This window comes from Argiope bruennichi, chromosome 8, assembly GCF_947563725.1.
Source record: "Argiope bruennichi chromosome 8, qqArgBrue1.1, whole genome shotgun sequence".
NCBI classification, from domain to species: domain Eukaryota; kingdom Metazoa; phylum Arthropoda; class Arachnida; order Araneae; family Araneidae; genus Argiope; species Argiope bruennichi.
The window spans coordinates 67295526-67317687 of record NC_079158.1 but is presented as its reverse complement, the minus strand read 5'-3'; the positions used below and the strand labels follow the sequence as shown (position 1 = coordinate 67317687).

Sequence of the window (22162 nt, the reverse complement as noted above, 5' to 3'; positions counted from 1 at the left end):
ATGCTAATTCATATTTTGAAATATTACCTGAGCATGCTGGGAATACCAAATTAGATCCATGACCAGACGGTGGATGCCATGTTCCTTCAGCTCCACATGTATAAAATTTAGCAACAGGTTGAGAGAATTCCAAATTCGAATTGCAAGTGATGCTGCAGACTTTGAATCGACCATTTGGACCCCAATCAGAACAATGTCTCTGACCATTAACTGGAGGTGCTGGTAAGGGACAAAACTCCTCTGCAAAACACCATTAAAACATATTTAATATTGGATAATACTGAACTAAATAATATTGTAGCTAAATTATAAAATCGTCATTTGAACTGATAAAGATTGAACAAACCAATGAAACTTACTCAAGATATGAATACGGAAATCACATCTAGCTGTATTGCCCTCTGCGTCTTTGGCAATGTAAGATAACTGATGAATACCTCGGCTTAAAGTTTGACCTGAAAATAATATATAATTATTTATTAGAGGATTATTTAGCATTTTGTATAGTAATAGTTATCGATTATTTATCAATTATGAGAAAAGTATTAAAGATTCTGTAAATGATGATTATAGACGTTTCAGCACATTATTGCTTAATGTGGATCCTTTTAGTGTATAAACTTGTCAAAATCGACAAACTATGCCTTTACATTGAATGCAGAATTTTGTCTCAAAATTTTAGCAGAATACTTTCGTAAAATTTTATAAATTCTTTTAATTGGAAAGCATTCTGTTTAATCATAAAATATAATATTATCATTTTGCTATGAATTTTTCATTAATGAAGGTGAATAATTGATAAATTTTTCAAAGGAATGCTATTTAGCATTCCTTTCAATTAAGTAACTGTTTTTTTTTTCTAGTAGAAAATAAAACCGAAATAGTTCTCAGTCTAAAAAAGAACTGCATTTAGTTGTTATGTGACATACTTGCAAACGATTTCTTTTATTGGAAAAACATCTAAAAATCAATATGGACTTTTTTTCCATTAGAACCAGTTTTAATATAGATTTGTATGCATATTACATATAAAAATAAAGGTTACTTTTCGACACAGTATGCAGTATATATATATAAAAAACCCGTCATTATGATTTTTTTATACTTAACAGCTGTCCAATTACAACTCATTTATTAAGATGATTTTATCATAATTTTTGTAAATATTTTGGGTTTGATTGTTAGAAGCTTAATATTTATTAGAATGCTTGTATCTTGTAATACAAATAATATTTTACAATAATAACAAAAATTCTGTGCAATATTTTTGGAAAAAAAAATATCAGATTCTTTTTCCAATTTTAAACGCATTAAAATTACTTTTAATTCAACTAACCTGGTGTATATCCTCTGTGTTCCATAACATACAATGTGTGCATTGAATCAACGAATGAAGGCTCTTTCCATGTCACTGCCGCACTTGTATTCGGTGTCACCACCCATATGTCTTGGGGACATTCTACGGGCTTCGGGGCCGATTTATCTTGTATCTGAGTGGCGCAAGACTCACCAGTGAAACCTGCAGGGCAGACGTATTCTCCACAGGTGCCGGGACCCTCTCGTTCAATGGTGCCGTCAACTCTGCAAAATAAATTTTTATTGGTACAATAAACACAACAATCAAAATTTGATCAAATTTATTTAAATAAATAGATTTTAACTTTTCTCTTTATCCGATCTTTATACTGTAACCAGTGGCAACTCAAGCTGGTTGTACCCAGAAAGCTTCAAGGGACCGCATCACTGTTAAAAAACGGAATTAAGTTCGCGTGTAAAGTCTGTGGAAATAATGATTTACCATCACTAAGATTCTACAATTGACGTAGTCAGAAATGTCGATTGTTTTAGTTCGATAAGGAAGGGGAAAAAAACCGCTTTACCTTGACTGCAGAGTAATCCATAATGATGTGTCCGAGTTACCACAGAAAGGGGGTGCAGTAGCTTCTGAGGGTAAAGACCCCTGAGCACCCGAGGGCAGAAGTCTGACTTCTAGCTCATATGAAGATGAAACTCACACATTCGCTTGCACAACTCCTTTTTACAGGGGGACACATTCACATACCTCATAGATAGAACACAGATGAAGAACAACCATGCCCGAACCGGGATTCGAACCCAGGACGTCCAGATCACGGGGAAGAGAGTAATCGATTTTAAAGGACTTACGAGTCACTTTTTTGTTCGATTTAATTTTGATAAATTCTGGATAGGCTTTATTTTTTTCTAAATTTTGTTTTTTAGTTAATTTGTATTGTGTCTGAGAATAAATGTTTTATATTTTTTTAAACACATAAATTTGGTTTTTCAAGTCCTTACAGAAGAATGTAAGGATTTTCTTTTTAGCTATAAAATTTCCATTTAGAGAATAGCGTTTAAAATTAAACTATACCCATAATATAAATTATGTTTAAATGCATGATTACCATATTTAGAATTATTTTACTAGATGTAATAAGGAATCGTGCTTTTTTCCCCCCACATACTCTCAATTCTGAAATTCGGGGATGTTGGCAGTAGAAACTTTATTAATCAAAAACGGAATAACGAATGAAAATATAAAAATTTTGTATAGTTAGAAAACGTGTGCTAATCATCTATTAAGAATAGAAATTATTAATTTATCTTATCGAAATTAAGGATGGAAAAGTTTTGTTCGGTACAAGAAGCTCTTTCATTAAATGTTTTTAATTAAAATTATTTATGAAGAAAATAAGATGTTTATCAGTTTTTATTTCTTCTTGAAGTAATAAAACATTAAATGGTTCTTAAATTTTTTTCTGCTTGCATTATATTTCAATCAATACAACCTCCAGTAGCAACTTGCTCAATTTTGTCGCTCAGAGAAACGCACAAAAATGAGAACTACACACAACACATATTTCTCACACATTTATATAGGCAGCACCTAGGAGACCGAACTTCGTTTTGCAAGGTTTTTTATTTGTTGTGAGAAATCATGTTTTTTTTTTCGGAGAAAATATTTAGATACGAGTCACATACTGATTATTTATGAATATTTTTTAATCTTACCTACATATGAACTGGTTATTTAAATAAGAAAAAAAATCACGAATGCACTTACTTTAACTTGTTATTCGAATTGGTTAGAGCAATAATTACGTTGCTGCTATTGAACGTATTCGTATTCGGATAATGTGATATAGCGCTGTCTCACAAAATTTTGAGGCACCAGTAGATTATCATCCTATGGCAACAATTCAAGTACCACGAAAATTTACGAGAGGGCGCTATCTGATATTGTAAATATGAGAGCAGATAGAAAAAGGCTCTGATAATTACTTAAGTTTTTGTTTGTATAAAATCTCCTTTTTTATGGGAAGACACCTTTACTATAGATAAATTAAAAACCTAAAAGCTTATCTAAATATAAAATTTGATTCAAATCGTTAGAGCCATTTCCGAGATACAGGAAATAAATTTATATAATGGATTTCGAATCCTGTCGGCAAAATAATATATAACATTATTTTCGTTGGAGCAGAGTGCAGGTGTGAAGACAAAGACGAGACGTTGTATTTTTAATTCTCTTTAATATCCATCTCGGGAAAGCAATTTATTTACAAGCAGACGCAGAGCGGCACAAAAGCAGAAGTAAGAAAGTAGGCAAAAGGGACGAACAAATGATCACTAGTCTTATATAATATGGGATTTCCGGCCACGCGCCAATTCAATACCCGTTGTGACCTTTGACACCTTTTCAAGGGCAACAAAAGTATCATTTTCATTTGAGACGTATGGATGGCGCATTAGTTTTACGGAGGATTTAATTAAACCGAAAGTGGAATTGGATCAAGCAATAAGAGAATATTTTAGAATGAAGTTACTATGGGCTAAATTAAGATAAAACTTTGGAAATTAATTTGGTTTAAATTAAGAGTTTAAAATATAATTACATTATATATATAAGAATTGCTCGTTTAAAATTATAAAATGAAAGTAAAAAAAAAAACTATTTAAAATAAGAAGTCCAGATTTTCAGAGATTGTAAAATATTGAGTTTGATATAACAAAGATATTTTATGGAAGAATACTGAAAGACGATGTTATACGATTAAATTTGTAGTAGTTTTCATCATTTCCTTGAAGGAAAGAAAGAATTTACCTGTCATATCCTGTCCATCTCAATAAGAGTCCATCATAAAGAACAGGGGCACTCTTGCAGCTACGGAACTGTGTCGGTATTTCATAGGATACGTCGAGAGGTCTGTTCCATACATTCACTCGACTGATCCTGCCATGAAAGCCTGCAGAAGCTGTAGCTCTGTTCTTTTCATCGAGGGGTGCTCCAAGATTTACCCAAGCACTGAAAAAAAAAGGAAATGACATTTGTTACAATTTTATATATTATTTAATATTATTACATTCAAAACTTTACAATAGAGACCATTTTCTGATGAACGAATTTAAAAATTAAATTTTTGAGTGGTATGATTGACTGTTGTCTAAATAATATATTGAAAAGGGCTGAAAGGTAATTGATAATTTGTTCATGTAGCTAGGAAGTTTTGAAAACATTAACTGATATGTACGTTAATTTGTTTTGGTCACTTTTCTCTTAAATCAAGTTTTATCTACAATTCATTGTTAGTAATTATGTCACATAAACTAATTGTTGCTTTCTATAATGCTTCCACCGATTTCAACAGATAATTCCTTTCTAAGGTATAGGACTAAGTGAAATATTGATATCTATTTGGCAATTATATGAAATATTTATACCAATATCATAGAAGCTAGAATAATATTTTTGTATTCAGATCACATTCCACGCTGTATTATATCCTTAAAGTATTAAAAATTATCTAGTTTTCTATATCAGGTTAAAAAAAAGTTGGCAAAAGAGTTTGATGAACAGTTGTGAATTGAACAAGTAACTGGGGATTTCGGAAGCCTATTAATTAGATGTTACTTTTGCTGTAGACATCGGGTTATGTTATTCTTACTGTAGACATAACATTATGTCACTCTTGTTGAATGCATGAGATCATGTCACGCTTGCAGTATGGATGAGATCATGTCACGCTTACTGTATATCATGCTTTGCTATTTTTTTATCATGTGAGAACATGATGCTGTTTAGGTTTCAGATTTTTGAAGCGATTTGAAGGCAAAAAATTGTTCAAGCCTCAAAATGCGTAGGCAACAAATTAGCGATTTATCCCTTTTTTTTAATTTTGGAGTCGGCTTTCACAGCATAGCTTTTGAAATATCTATCGTATGCTATTGTAGTTTTGTTTTGGAATCGGCTTTCACTGTATAGCTTTTGAATTATCTATCGTATGCTGTTGTAGTTTTTCCCTTGGAAATCACAGTGTTATTGCCTAACTCGCGCAACGTTTTTTAAAAATAAACCAAACAAGTTAAAATATTGTTGGATCGAAATCGGTCGATCTCCAAAACTTTGTTTGCCAGCTAGAAAAATTGAAAATGAAAGTTTAAAAAATTATCATTATATATAAAGAGGGGGGGGAGGGGGGATAGAGACCGATAGCAAAGTCTTGTAATTGTTTCAAACCGGTTTAAAGTGGTTAATGACTTAAATTAATTAAGACAAATAATAACTTTTAAAAAATAATAATGTTCTCACATGATAACTTGAAATTTGCGATAGTAGATTTCATTTTCTTATATTGTTTCTTTCTCATTGATTGGATGCTATCTCTTTCCGTGATTTAATTAATGTTATCTTCTTGTTATGCTCGGGTCGGAATCTCTAAAATTTTAATAGGTCAAATAAAATTTACAGAACAACGTAAGTATTTTTTGAGTGACAGTTCATATTCCCTTGAAAACTGTTTGACACTATACTTCAAAAGATTTTAAGTATGAAATTATCTCATAATACGAAGTAAACTATTGATTTTTAAAAGGTAAAACCATTATATTTTTTTAAAAAAAAGTATTTTTGAGCCAAAAGAGATTTAAAAAAAAAAAGACATTAAACGACTTACTTTTGAGGTAAATAATGGCCTTCTGCGTATCCTGTTACTGTACCAGCTACAGCAGCGTCTGTTATCAAAGACACAGTGCCTGTTTCACCACTCCACATGATCACCAAATGATGCCACTGGCCATCGTTTATAGGAACATTTTTGAGGTAAGGTATGAAAGTGTCTGGAACTATATTAGAGAAAAGAGCGATGAGGACACCAGCTTGGTCGGCTTGCAAAAGAATCTTCTTTCCAATAGGCAGATGACGGGATCTGCAAAGTTAAATGTGTTAATTTAATTTTCAACAATCAAGCAGCAAGTACTCATATTTATATTAACCTTTAATAAAAAGTGAATCCCAAAATATTAATATTCATTATTATTTTTTTATGGAAAAGTTGTCCTATTTTACAATCTTGCTTTTTTCCTTTCTTTTCTTTTTCTTTTTGGTTAAAATGGGAACTAGGAATTATTTGATATATTTTTAAACAATAATTAAAAGAGAATGCATTTTTTTAAAGATAATGTTATATTCATTTGGTGATTATATATATAAAAAACTTTAAGGCAAAAAAAAAAAAAAAAAAAAGAAAAGAAAGAAATTACGAACATAAATGAAGTTATGAACATAGATTACTTTTGTAGTGCTCTATTTTTTTTCTTCAATCGTTTAGAAAATTTTGAATTCCATTAATTTTCAAATTAATTTTTGACGTAATTAATAAAATAATGTAGCATTTTCACCATATTCCAGAATTTCAAACAAAACAGAATAAAAGATTTTTTTTAACCCTTCCTAGGGCCGTGGGAAGTATGCTTCCCACCAAATTTATCAATCTTTGTATGAAATTATGTAGGTTGGCCTAAGTTTAAACAAATTTTTTTAATTAGTCAGAAACTTAGATGTTTCAGTTCTTTATCTCAGACAAAATGATGTGTCTTGATTTGTTACTTAATTATTAATTAACCAAATTAATTAATTAATCAAATTAAATTTATCTAATAAACTAAATGAATCCCTTTTCTTATTCTAATTTCAAGCCTAAAATTATTTTAAAATAATATGACTAGAAAAAAATGGCCCTTTAAAGGGTTAAATCAGAAAAATTGCTGTAAATATGAGTTACACAGGAAAAACGATAAATAAAGTTATTTCAAGATGAAATTTGTAATATTTACTTACTCAACACTATATAAAGTAAAGTACACTCCAGAGGTTTCGTGGCTGTTAAACTGAATCCACATTGCAACAGACAGACTAGATGATCCTAACTCAAAAGGTGCAGCTAACGACACACTTGATGATTTACTTTCATCATTGATGTACAAGTCATAATCGATGCTTATCGCTAGAAAGAAAACATCAATTGTCAATGAGCTTTCCTTCTGGGTTATATATATCAAGAAAAATACATGAAATCTGGAAGTACTTACGTTTTCGGCAATCTTCTCCAGTAAAGTTGAATGGACATTTGCAATAAAAGTCATTCGTTAAATCGATACATTGTGCCGTTGGTGGACATGAGTTAGGAAGACAATCCGGAATATCTTCTTCGCAGAGGAATCCAGTAAATCCAGGTGGGCAGATACATTTGAACTGTTCGCCCATGTCTTGGCATGTGGCCCCATTCTGGCATATGTTCTCTTCGCAAGCATCGTAATCTAATTGGCAACCTTGTCCAGTGTATTCTGCTGGGCACGAACAATTGAGACCGCTGCCATAGTCGTTGCAAAGTCCGCCATGCATACAAGGAGTTCCAATGCAACGTTCGGGTGACGTTTGACATCGCTTACCATCAGTGCCTGATGGACAGCTGCAGGAGAAAGAATGGTTGAGAATTGCAAAGAAGCAGAATAACTAAAGTTTCATTTTGGAAGGGCTGTGATATGAATTTTTAAATGTATAATTTTAGAAATTATCTATTTGAATGTCTATCTACAAATATTTCATGTACTTACACGCAGAAGTAATCTTGGAAGAGATTAATACATTTAGCATCATTGAGGCAGGGTTCACTGCTACATCCACCAATATCCAACTCGCAACGCTCACCAGTCCATCCTTGTGGACATTGGCATCTGAATCCATTTACTAAGTCAGTACAAATTCCATTGTTCAGGCAAGGGTTTGACATGCATTCGTTCATGTTAAACTAAAATAATAAGATGAAATGAACACCCATGAGTTCTCTGATATCTAATAATATTAAGCTTAAAACGTTTACTAATGAGAAAATAACACTTATTCTAATATGAATAAATTGAAAAAAAAAAAAATGAGTAAAATATCGGGCCATAAATATAATAGTTTATTTCAAAACATTTCTTAAAGAAATTAGCAGTGTTGTTATCAATATATATGTGTAACAATTAGATGCTCAATATATGTTCGGAATCGAAATTGTTCAAAAGTTTTCATTTTAGTTCAAAAACGCAATATTATTATAAAAACCTGCTCAAAACAGTTTTTAAAAATTCTTTAATAATATCACAACAAATTAAAATCAATGATTTATATTTTATGCAGTTTTTGTTACAATCCCAGTTTATTTTTTTTTCAGTTTAAAATAAAAAATTTAAACAGCGATGTTATATGTAAAATATTATCCATAAATCTTTTTTCTAAATAACAAATTTTAAACTTTCATCAGTTTATCACATTATTAGCCTTCTGGAAATATTAATCAATAAATCTTGTTTTCATCAGTTTATCTAGTTATTAACCCTTAGAAAATATTAAGATTAAAATCTAGGCTTTAATCTGTTTATCTCATTATTAGCTCTCAAGAAATATTAAGTTCCAGTTTATTTATTGACTGCCATAAGTAATCTCTGGCATATTTTTTTGTTGTGGTTATTATTCTTTAATAATAGGATTAAATTTTGAATGAAAATGCATTATGTATACAATAATAGAATTATGTTAAAAGATTATAAGTTTTTAAAGTAACCATTTCATATTTTTCTCGGTAACTTTTATTATTAAATATAGAAAAGAATTACTATGTGTCAATGGTTGAAGCCTTTTCGGTAACAAATCCATTTTAAAGTTGTCAATTTATGGCAAACCACTTACCTCGCATAATTCTCCAGTAAATCCAGGATTACACATACATTGGAAAGAATTATCCTTGTCAATACAGCGCTCTGTGCCACTTGGATTGCATGGGCTACTGATACATTCGTCGATTTCCGCTTCGCATTGCAGTCCAACATAACCTGGTCGACACTGACAAGCAAATCCATTTATCAGATCAAAACAAGTACCACCATTCTGGCAAGGCTTTTCTTCACAGGCATCGATGGGGTGCTGGCATCTTGATCCAGTAAATCCAGGTTCGCATTGACACTGGAAACCATCAATTAAATCGATGCATTGTCCTCCATTTGCACAAGGGTTGCTGCTACATTCATCTACGTTAATATCGCAGGAGGGGCCAGCCCAGCCAGGATCGCAAATGCAGGTGTAATAGAATAAGTTGTCGACGCACATTCCATTAGCGCAAGGATCATAGGCACAGAGGTTATATTTCATTTGACAACGCTTGCCACCGAAACCTGGCGGACAGTCGCAAGAGAAATCATTCAGTAAATCTGTGCAGTTTGCTCCTAGCAAGCACGGTTGTTCAGCACAGTCATCTAGAAGGAGAAAAAATGTTCTATTAATTATGTGTACTTAATAGAGCACTAATTCTTATCACTTTAAGAATAGGAACTGCAATTCCTTATTACAACTATTTTAAATACTACTTGGCACCATCTAAAAGCATTCTATTGTTGTTTCTTATGGCACTTGCCACGGACAAGCCCTCTGTTTAAAGACAGCTGATTTAAGCCTAAAGGGGAGCGCCTCTTGTTTTTATCGTAGAGCCAACTTGGGCCAAGAGTACGACTTGACTACTCACTCATCACTCATTCGCTTACACAACCCCTTTTTCCAGGAATTCCAGGAAGGCACATTCACACATCTCACAGATAGAACAGGAAGAACAACCATAACCAAAAAAAAAAAAAAAAAAAAAAAAAAAAAGAAAGAAAGCCAGCTAAAAGCATTCTTTCTATAGCATGGGAGGAAGAATTGGTTCATTTTAAATATTTAATTCCTTCAAGTTTAATAACTGTAATATTTTATTGCTAAGATAACATGCTTTATAATAGCCACTTACCAATGTTTACTTCGCAAGTAGGTCCAGTAAGGCCTGGTGGACATATGCATTTATATCTTCCCTGTATCAATGGTTTGCAAGTTGCTCCATTTAAACAAGGACTTTCACCAGATGTGCAGGGATTGATTGTCACATTGCAGGCAGGACCTTCGTAACCCGATCTACATAAGCAATTGATGGTTCCTAATCCTGGCAAATCTTGGCACATGGCTCTTTCTGGACACGAACCATTTAGACATTCTGATTGCTCTAACTGACACTGCAGACCAGTGTAACCTAAAAAAAAAAAAAAAAATGGCAATTTGTTCACATTTATTTTTTCTGATTGATAATAAATATTCACAAGTATTATGGTAAAGAAAATAAATTTTTATTAAACATTTTTTTGAACTCACCAGGATTGCATAAGCATCTATAACCTTGTGGTAAATCTATGCATGTTCCGCCATTATAACATGGTCTGCTAGCACATTCGTCGATATCAACTTCACAGAATTGTCCGGTGAAACCAGCAGGACAATAACATTTTGGCAGATGTCTTTGAACTAAGCAGACGCCACCATTCTGACAAGTCTGAGCACTGCACTGAACTAAACATTTAAAAAAAAGCAGTTTTTCAGAAATTTTTTTTTTATTAAGTTATCAACAACTTAATATTAACATTCATCTTGGAATAAATTATATATGATTTTTACGAAGTAAAGTATGATTTTTATGAATTGATGAAGTGAGTAAATTTACTAAACTTATGATTTTATAAATCATGTAGTTACAGAATAGAAAATATAACGTTTTGCATGAATATTAGAAACGTTTAAGTACAACATAGAAAGCAAAGTTCCATTTACCTGGAATGCAAGCCTCTGGACTTAAGGCTCCTGGTCTTAGAGTTCGATGATTTGCTGCACATTCTGTGCAAGATGTCTGACCTTCTAAGGGCTGAAAGAAATTTGTGGGGCATGGTGCGCAAGGTTCTAATCCAGTCTCAGAATGTGTACCCGGTACACATTTAGCTGAAAAATATTTTGATATTATTATTATTATTATTATTTTATAACCCTAAAACCCTAGTACCTATTACCCTATTACAACTCTATTATTTTATAACCCCAATATTATTAATTTTTGAATCTCTGGAATGAAATCGAGATTATAGTTTTTGATAATTAAATTAATGCATTGTTTTATTTCATAAAATATTAATATGCGAACATGTTATATTACATTACTTATTAGCTTTGCAATAAATATTCAATTTCGAATTAAATTACTATTTATTTTATTTCAGATTCATTTTTGATGTCTGAGGGTTTCAGATTAAAATTTCAAAATGAAATATTTTTTATGTATCAATTCTTAGAAAAAAGCATGCATATTTAAGAAAAGTGGAAGATTATAGTTTTAAGATATTCCTTGTTCAAATAAAACAAAGAAGCAGAAATTTCTTTCAAATTTTGAATGCTAGAAAAGCATATATTATATATTAGCAGTGGCGTTTTTGAATCGAAGAAACTTCTGAAATTTTAAACTTCGATTTATTTCACTACGAGGAGGATTTTGTGTATAAGAAACGATGATAAAATCGTGGATCTAATTACATAACGACACAAGAACAGAAAAGACTGAAATTTTTCCCTTCGGTGGTTTTACTATGCGATTTTGATCGGAATTTCTTTGCCACATGTAGCCTTAGGAAAGGGAAATTAAGGTATCTTTAAAAGAATGCTATAAGCATTAAGAATTTTTATCCGTTCACTCGGAGTCTGTGAAAATACTGAAATGAGCAGTTTTATAGAGCGTGTGTATAATTTTTAAAATAAAAAGTGGGAATTGGATCAGGAAATAAGAGGCAACTTTAGAATGAAGTTGATATGAACTAAATTAAAATAAAAATTTGGAAATAAATTATGATTTAAAGTTTATATATATATGATTTGTATTAAATGATTTTTCCTTAGACACAATGAAGGATGGAAACAAAGATAATTTTTATATTCTCAGAAACATTTTTGTAAATATTTTTTTTTCTGAACCTCCTGAAAATAAGAGTGACTAACGAGGGTTGCTCAAAATAGTTTCAAAGCTAAACTCTTCTATTTCTTTTCAGCTTTTCTAGTCTGAGGTTTTTATTTATTATTGATTCTATGTTGCAAGAGAAATGCATTCGAAGTTCCATGCAATTTTTCGTATTGCATCAGTTTTCTATAACTTACCTCGGCAATCATCAAGCAGTTTCGAGCCAGGAGAGTAAGTGAACGTATTTGCTGGGCATCTTTGGCATTCTTTGAAGCCTTCTCTTGGCGGTAATGAACTGAAAGTATTGCTAGGACACTGTAGACAAGGTACTAAACCAGTTGGAGAGTATGTTCCATATCCACAAACAGCTGGAAAAAAAAGTAATTTTGGTTAATCTTTGACTTTCATAACTAAAATTTCGTCATGAACTAGTTATAAAAAAGACTATTTAAAATTTTGATGATTAAATTTTTAGAATTTTAATAAAATTCGAGTTAATGGGAAAAAATTAAATGAGTTTCAATAATTGAAAAGTATTAAAAGAACAATATTTTAATAGGAAGTCATCTCTATTTCTAAGAAAGCATAAATTTAAAAAAAAAATTATTTTCAAATAATTTTGTGAGTCAATTTCAGTTAATTTTTTTCGTCATTTTAATTCTATATTATTTTCAAAAAATAAAAAAAGTTTTGCATTTATGGTTTTTAAACGATTTTTTTCATATTGCGTATTACGCTTATTTCTTACAGCAATTATATTTTGTAATTTTATGTAATACTTTACAATAAAAGCCAAAAAATTATCTCTATGTAGTTATAAAGTAACAGCATATTTCATATGTTTTACAGAGACTTCAGTTTAATAGCATTTTAAAGCAGTTGTAGCACCGATTTTGAAAAAAAAAAGTGTTTCAATTTTATATATCTTCTCATATATTCAAGTTGGATGACTCAACAATGAATCTTTATATTTCAAATTTATGCAGAAAGGGAACGAAATACTGTTGTTGTTTCTTATGGCACTTGCCATGGACAAGCCCGCTGTTCGAAGACAGCCGATTTTAGCCTGAGGGGGAGCACCTCTTGTTTCTATAGTAGCGCCAGCTACGGCCAAGAGAACGACTTAGCTACACACACGTCACAACCCACAACCCTTTTTACGGGGTGGACTTCATTCAAGCGTTTCATTTTACTCACAGATCGTAATTTAGACCTGAATCAGAGAACGATCATCCCTGATCCAGTACTCCCAGTGGTATTAATCTCGACATGGAGGACTTTGTGACCACTACAGATTTAACGCGCGTCAGCCACCAAGCACGCGGGGAATCTTCGGCCGGCGGGGTTCGAACTCGCAACCTAAGGGACGCGAATCCGACGCTCTACCAACCAGGCTATCCCAGCCTGAACGAAATAGTAAACAGAAGAAACGGAATAAAATTCACAATATACATACGTATGCAATCAATTAGACTTTTGCTGCCTTCTTGTCTGGTATACATAGTATCTGGACAACGTTTGCAAGAGCCTTGCCGCACAAGATCTTGATAAAATCCTCTGGGACAGAAGATGCATTCGTTTGTTGCTGAAGCATACGTTCCAGCAGGACAATGTACTGAAAAATAATTTTAAAAATATTTAATTTCCTTATTCCTTCTAGAAAATGGCAATTCAATTCAAATTTCTATAATGGAATAGTGTTGAAACTTACAGCAACGCGGCACTTGAGCTTCTCCCATTGAATTGAGAACTTCACCTTCTTCACAAGCAAATCCACGAGTGACTTGAGATCTTAGTGCTTGTAAGCTGGGGCATAAAGGATTAGGCAAACCTTGAGACGACACGTTTAGAATAGGCTCAATGACTACAGAAGTACTGGGGACGCTTAAATCAAATATTAATCCCAAGGTTGATCCACACAGATCGTACAGAAGTGTTTGGCGAACAACTGGATCTATTCTTATTGTATATGCTATAGCAACCTATCAATAAAAGGAAAAAAAAAAAACAAGCAAGCAATCAAAAACCTAATATTTACACAAAGGCAAGTGATAAAACAAATATTAAATTAGAATATATACAGTACACTCTCAAATATCCGGTCCAATGTGGTGGAAAGACAGGCTGGATAACAAAAATCCGCAGAAACCGGAGTTCAATGAATTCATTTCCTTGTCCACCAATACCAGAAGACAAAATTTTTATATCACAACTCACTGTTAAAATACGCGTTTCCTCACTTCTTATTGAGTATTAAGCCATCCATTCATCTGAAGTCACGTAGAATGTGAACGCTGCCGTAGCCCATTGAATTATAGGAGCAGTTGCCGGTAACGTGTCGGGTTAAATTAGACGGCTCTGTACTGGTAGTTTATATATCTTTATATACTGCACTGCTAAAATTTATTAGAGAAAACTAAGTCAAAGGATATAAATTTTACATATTTTATCATGGATTCTGTTCACTTCACTGTGGTATACTTAAAAAAACACAAAGAATATTTAAAGGACAATTTACGAATCATGTACGTACTATGCAGTTATAATCAGGGAAAGCGGCAGCAATTGAAATGGTTACATAATGACAAAACAATGAACAACGAGTAGAACGCTACTCTTTTCGAGCATTTTGCACATGGAAGATCGTAACAATTAATTTTTAATGCCTTGGCAAGGCAATGTTGCCAATGTAACGCCTTGCCTTCCTCAATTAATTACGATAAAGAAAACTAGGCTGGATAGTACTTAAGACGGATAGTTCTCGAACCAGATACTCGGGAGTGTACTTTATCTCAAAAGCTACAACTTACCTCGTTGTCAGCATTTACTCGAACTGAAGTATTATGGAAGGTGATGTCCATTTTTACATTGATAGCGGAACATCTTTCAGAGAGAACTTGATTTAAGGAACTGTAATAAGTTTGAAGATAAGAGATATATTGATTCAGACAAGAAGGGGAAACAGGTCCATCAGCAGTGTAATCAACTGTAGCTAGCACGTCATAAGCTGCTTGATTCGTATCTAGAAAAAAAAAGTAATTTGAATTAATTTTTTTCATTTATTAATCATACTCTTATCGCTGCTTTCACACGCTAAGTTCATCTAGTTAAAATTATTCAACTTATAATTCATGCCTTACACTTCGATGCAAATAAAAGTCAAAATTTAGAATAAGTTCAATTGAATTTTGAATTTAAGCTTTAAAGTATTTGCATATTTATAATAATTTCTTTGAGGTATCTGCATTGGAAAATGATTTCATATATTTTACGGAAATAAAAAAAAAAATACCATTCTTATTTTAAATTCATTAATATTTTTTGAGATTAATCATTGAAAAAAATATTCCAAATATGTATTGCTAAACTTGCATATTTATCATTTACCCAAATTTTTTTTAAAAAAGCATTTAAGGACAAAAATAAAAGAGTCTTCTGGAATAATCATTATTTACAGTGTAAAAGTAAGTGTAATTTAATTTGAAAATTTTTTCAATTCACCATTAGAATTAAAAAACTTCTTATTCTTTTCATTAAAGATTTTCCTAGAATTACTTTTATAACTTCATTATGAGGTAGATGAAAATAATGGATGCGTTTCAGGAACAATTATTTAATCATTTTATAAATTCCACAAGACAAAACAAACACGAACACGAAAATACACGACACTCACTTAGAATACAATCTAATAATGACCTCCAAGAAGGATAATTCGAAATATACCTTGAAGTTAATAATGCATATAATTCCATTTTTTATTCATGATTACGATATAATTACTTTTATTAGCAAACGCTATTAGTAACTGCGACCTCAATAAAGATATGCCAATGTTGTTTAAATAAAGAAAAAACTGATTTATATGTTTTAAACTTAAAGAGTGCAAGTCACCCAGTATATCTTTTCTGACTACTCTAGGTACACGGAAAAACTTGAGTGCCCTGATCGCCGCCGCAGCAACACAGGTGGGAACTGTGGCTGAGTCCTAAGGGCATCACCGGCCACTGTACAACGCTTTCCTAAGGAAGTACGTCTCGTCATCGATGGGAGGTAGCCAATACTCCCCTACCACCACCACTTTTTCGTATACCCACAAGAACGGCGAGAACCAACCACCATGCTGGAAACTTCTCATCCTCAATTATGAAATGCCCCCCCCCCTCTTGTGGACAGTAACCCAGTATAACCAGTCAAGTGCTAAGAGTTATTACTTTAAACATTATATATGAGAGAAAAACATAATTTCAAACATACCTTCCGGAACACAATCAGGCACAATGCTTGTGGGGGACCACTGTTGACCAGAAGAACATGAAAATGTCTTGGCTTGTTCACCATCTGTAAACCTGAAGCCCGTATTGCAAGTTGCCAGGCAACGGTATCCATTTCTTTCATCATTTGGAAGGCAATTGACTATACCATTTACTGGAGGCTCCAAAGACCAGGACACACAGCTTGAAGGCTGGACGGCCACTTGGAAATGACAGAAGGCAGCGTTGCCATGGATGTCTGTAGCAGCAACGGTCACATTTCGGTAGCTCCATAATGGAATTATAGCAGTTTCTGGAGATAAAGTGATAGTGACGGGGCCTGAAGCATCGGTTGCATTAATGAGTCTTCTGGTATCGTTAAAATTGACGGCATAGCTTTCTTGTTGTTCGACAAGTTCTACGACGTACGACTGAGGGCAGCTCAAGAAAGACGGAGTGAAATCTGAAATGAAAGAAAAAAAAATTAATTTGGTGAATAAAGAAGATTGATCTCAATGCATTGTCCCGAAATTGTATTGCATATTCATAATATTATTGTTATTGCATAAAGTGCTCATGATCTAAATTCAAATTTCAAGAGATATGAAACGGTATTCTAGTATTTTTGTAAATCAACCTATCACTTGACATTATTATTTAAATATGTTAAGAAGTACTATTAGATTCGTAAATAGATTTTTTTCAAATATCTATCATACGGGTCATATTAAAATTTCAATTTGATACTCATGGATGAATTCATGTCTTTACTATTATTATTATTATTTATTTTTTAGTTAGAAATAACTTAAATAGTTTATAAGTTTTTTTTTACTGGGTAAAATGTGATTCATTAATAATTTACAAAAACAAAACGCTTAATTTTTATTTAATGCCAATGTGGTGAAAGTTTAAAAGCCAGTTAACAGCTGCGCTACCCGAGCAATTGCTTTTGTATCATGGTCATGTTACTGGGCTGCGAACCACAAGGTCTCAGGTTCTATCCTCGCTCATATCAATCCGTTACACCAACATAATTGATTAAATGCTAATACATTTTGATAAGGCATACAATTTATTTTCGAGGAAAGTTAAGGCTTTAGGCATTTTTTAGAGAAAACATTTTTAAAATTAGTCAAGAGATAGCTTAATATAATTTCAGTTATCTTTGTGGCATTGGTCAAAAAGAAGTTCATAGTTACAAATCCTATCTTAAGTTTTATACTGATTATATTGATTACTAGCCGTCGTTCGCAATCAACTGGTTTGCAAGGATTAATGGTCGCTGAATGTTTCAATTAAATATTTTATATAACTTAGACTTAATAACTTCCTCAGCAAAATACTTTTAGCTTCAAATTTTGATTTCATATAACTCATACTATTTTTGAAATTTAACAGCAGTCATAAGTTTTTGAACCATGCACTTTTCTAATCTTCTGTGATTTCCCCTTAAATTTGAACTTTAATTTAAAAACTGAAACTATTTAAGCTTTAATTAATACCAAATTTTCAGTTAATATGTCAACATAGGCACACACTCTCATCTTTATTATAAGCAGAGTAGGTCAAAAGGAATAATGAATGTTTGATAGAAACATGCTCGACTTCATTTGTATTTGTAATATAATTCACCAAATTAATTGTTAAGCAGTTATCTTTATGAACTAAATTTTAATTGTATGTATATAACAATCTACTGATGTCAGCAGAGTATTTACTTTACCTGGAACAGTGATATTGATTATACACGAAGCAACATTTCCATCCGAATCATGAGCTCTGTATTCAACACTCATATCTTCTACAATGACAGCGGGTAAAGTGAAACCCAGCGGAATGACTTCGAATCTCGCAATGTATCCAGAATTATCCACAGCAACGGGCACGGAGAAGTTTACTGGCATTAGTCCTGCTAATGATCTGGTCACAACAACAGGCTTTGTTGGACAGTTGATGAATTGAGGAGGCTCCTTATCTGGAAAATTGATAAATTCATTATTTTATTACAAGTATTTGATTATTTTAGTACATGTATATATTGATAAATTGATTAAAAGAAATTCATTATTTCAGTACACATAAAAGAAACAGAGAATGATTTTATATCAAGTACATTGATTGGGAAATAATCATTTTATTTGATCAATCAAGCTTTTTGATTACTGATTTCTTACTTAAAAGTTAATGGAGTTAGTTAGTTAGATTAACGTCCCGTTTTAAGCAACACTAGGGCTATTTTGGGACGAACATCGAAATTTTGAACCGCGATCAGATGACGAGGACGACACCTGAGATGGCACCCCCCTCTCCACACCAGCGGGAGAACCTTTTGCCTTGACGGATTTAACGTGCAACAGACCCCTTTACACGACCGTTCTTCGGTGGAATCGGGTCTCGAACCTGAAACCCTACGTCTCACGAGCTGAGACCTTACCACCAGGCCACCGCGGCCCTAAAAGTCAATGGAAGTTTATTTTATTGAAATATTAATTTATGATGTATAGGATTATTGTCTTGAATGAAGTTCTGAATTTACTATTATAAATTAAAATAAAAATAATTTGCGCATTAATCTTTTTTAATAATAAATAAATTAAAATAGAAATTCTTTAATAAAATTGTGATACTCTTGATTAATTTGAATAGAAACACTTGCGGAAAGCCATTTTTAAATGCTAGATTTTTTTAATAATACTCTATGCATGTGTGCATTAAAATAAAATAAATAAAAAAAAATTTGCAAAAAGTTTACAGAAATGTATTATTTGAAAAAAAAAATGTGTCTAAATAGTGATTTCTATTTTTAAAGAATATTATTAACAGCAATATTTTAATTTTTATAATGCCCATTTATTATTAGGGATATGGGATAAATATTGAAATGATTAATATCATTTTATATATGATGTGTGAATGTGGTATGCGATTTGTGAATGTTGTATGTGAATATCGTATGTAATATGTGAAGGCTGTATGTGATATGTGAAGGTTATATGTGATATGTGAAGGTTGTATCTGGTATGTGAATGTTGTATGTAAAAGTTATCATAGAGTATCAATTGTCAGTAGTGATTTTCAGCTGGTACTTCAAAATTTCATATGTCCCTTTGCGTGTAAATTTTTGACTTAAACCATTATTTCAGCCTTGGGACTAAAATAAGGATTTATCTATAATTTTCTTTAAAGAAACGATATTAATATTGAACCTTATTATATAAAATCAATAATTACCTATACAAACAGGATATCCAGCATTGTACCCCAGCAGAACTGGAGCTTTTGTCTCCTCGCAGCCCAACAGCTCAAACCTCATGCAAGGATTTCTGTTGTAGGAAACGATTCCTAGGATCACGTATCTTGCGCGGACACTCAAAGGCAGATCCAGAACTGTAAGAGCTCCAAAATTGTTCTCCTTCGTCGTTAAATTGAAATTCTAATTATAGCGGGAAAAAAAGAAGATATTTTTTATTCCCTTTTTTTATTACTTTAATCTCATTACTTCTCATAACTGAAGGGACTGAAAGAAATATTTAAAAAAAGTACTTACAGGGAAATAGACAACAAAATTTTCTGCTTCTTGCACTTTGTAGAAGAATCTCAATTCGGTCGGTCGTCCCACGACATCATTTGTTATGACACCTTTCACCATGATGCCCTTGATGATAAATACGCGTCCCAGATCAATAGTGACGTACGTGAAGGGCTCGGTTTTTCCACACCATCCAGTCGCACTGTTCAGTCGGACATTCTAAATAATTACAACACGAAAAAGTCATTTTAAAGAATGGTATTAAATGGTAAAATATTTGTAGATGAATTATAAAGAAGGAAATGGGTGATTTACCCTTGCTTCGTAGTTTAATCGTTGAGATGTGGCATTGATGGCTGAATCCGGTATGGATCCACTGCTTAGACCGATTGGCCTTATAACCTTACATTCAGCATCTATATATTGGAAAGTTATCCTTGTTATAGATATAAATATATTCTAAACAAATAATTCTTCATATATATAATAAATCTCACCAAGAAATAAAATTTTCTGTTGAGTTAAACTCTACAAAATAGAATGTATCAGGAAAATAGAATATTGTGTGTGCGTGTGGAGGGGGGTGGTGTAATGATATCTCTAAATCTAAATTAAATTCTAATTAATTCCAAAGTTTTATCTTTAACTCATATTAACCATTCTAAAAAAATCTGTCAAGCTAAATTAATAATTTAAAAATGTACCTATTTTCCCCTTACCTAAAACGACACGTATAAAGAAATCCCCATCAGAATCTCACAGTATATAATCATCGGGGATAAATATTTCGCAATTTTTCGCCCTCTTCTGCTCTTATATAGCTTGTGAACGGACGTCAGTTCTTCCGCGCTTCTTGTACATAAATTATGCTTCCCGGGATGGAATAAAACGATGTTTCATATTTCAAAAGTATATATATAATATTTTCGAATCCTGTCAGCTAAATAATATGTAACATATTTTTGGTTTAAGAAGAATGCAGGTTCGAAGCAGTGAAGAGACTATTTAATTTCGTTATTTTTAATTTCGTTTTAATATCCCTTTCGGGAAAGCATAATTATTAACAAGAAGACGCAGCGCGGCACAAACAGTGAAGTAAGAAAGGGCAAAAAGGGACGAAACAAATGATCACTAGTCTTATATAACATAGAATTTACAGCCACGCGCCAAAGGAATACATGTGTTGACCTTTGACACCTTTTCAAGGGCACCGAAATATCACTTTCATTTGAAACGTAGTTCTGATGGCGCATTATTTTTTACAGAGAAATTAATTAAACCGAAAGTGGAATTGGATCACGAAATAAGAGAGTATTATAGAATGAAGTTACGATGGGCTCCATTAAGATAAAGTTTTGGAAATTAATTTGGATTAAATTAAGAGTTTAAAATATCATTACATATTATATATTGCTTTTGTAATAGATTCAAATTGTCTTATTACTTTACAGAAAAGTCAATATTCAGTTGTATAATAAGAAATCTATGATTCAATTTTCATATATACTAAATCTTTCACGAAGTACACAATTCCAGCATTAAAATTATGCTGTTACAGTTTAATGATGGTGCATCAACTTTTTTCATCCGAGGTATTTAAATAGTTCTCTGATGTAATAGAACTGCGTTCCTCAACCTATGGTGTGCTTACACCCAGGAATATGTAAAATGGTCTTAGGGGGCTAAGCAGAAAAAGTATGTAATGTTACGTATTGATAAATAAATTGAACATAAAAAAAAAAAAAAAAAAGAGGGAAAAATTGAGTTGCATGGAATAGTGATCATAGGCGAAGAGGAACGCAAATAATAATAAAGTTTGAGAAACATTCTGATGGAAATGCCAAAAACAGGCTTAAAGAACTCCATTTTCTGAACTAGTTAAAAAATAAAAATGTTTAATATTTTGTTAATTTAAAATTGACGAGTCTTTGCATCTGTGTATCACAAGATTATAAAAATTACATATATTCTTTTGTTTTATGAGAGAAATAATCACAAAAAAAATATTTCATAATAAAAAATGTGCATTATTTGTTTTCTTTTAACACATAATGCTGTTAATATTATGAGGGATTGCTTTGATACAAAGAGAAAAATTTATATGCAAAAGTAATAAAATAATGAAATAAAACAATATTGTGCCACTTTGATATCTTTTAATTAATAATTACAAAAATTCCGCATTAGAAGGTGAAATGCACAAAGAAATACATTTTAGCTTTGTTCCTTAAATACTAAAGAAA

The 22162-nt window shown here is 32.1% G+C and overlaps 1 protein-coding gene across 2 annotated transcripts in view; it reads right to left on the bottom strand.

Annotated features, from left to right (window-relative positions):
• The window catches only part of LOC129981454 (uncharacterized), a 113940-nt gene that overhangs the window by 12690 nt on the left and 79088 nt on the right, over positions 1-22162 (bottom strand). For both annotated transcript variants that reach the window (XM_056092298.1, XM_056092297.1), the window contains exons 25-45: positions 20235-20335; positions 19938-20138; positions 19622-19823; positions 18114-18365; positions 16392-16850; positions 14945-15156; positions 13846-14116; positions 13591-13749; positions 12332-12502; positions 10967-11131; positions 10514-10708; positions 10119-10394; positions 9029-9591; positions 7912-8105; positions 7387-7766; positions 7136-7301; positions 5973-6224; positions 4124-4324; positions 1337-1581; positions 360-455; positions 28-240 (exon numbers count right to left, since the gene is read on the bottom strand). In XM_056092298.1, coding sequence (XP_055948273.1) covers positions 28-240; positions 360-455; positions 1337-1581; positions 4124-4324; positions 5973-6224; positions 7136-7301; positions 7387-7766; positions 7912-8105; positions 9029-9591; positions 10119-10394; positions 10514-10708; positions 10967-11131; positions 12332-12502; positions 13591-13749; positions 13846-14116; positions 14945-15156; positions 16392-16850; positions 18114-18365; positions 19622-19823; positions 19938-20138; positions 20235-20335 — 4974 coding nt within the window. The remainder of the gene's footprint in view (positions 1-27; positions 241-359; positions 456-1336; positions 1582-4123; positions 4325-5972; positions 6225-7135; positions 7302-7386; positions 7767-7911; positions 8106-9028; positions 9592-10118; positions 10395-10513; positions 10709-10966; positions 11132-12331; positions 12503-13590; positions 13750-13845; positions 14117-14944; positions 15157-16391; positions 16851-18113; positions 18366-19621; positions 19824-19937; positions 20139-20234; positions 20336-22162) is intronic.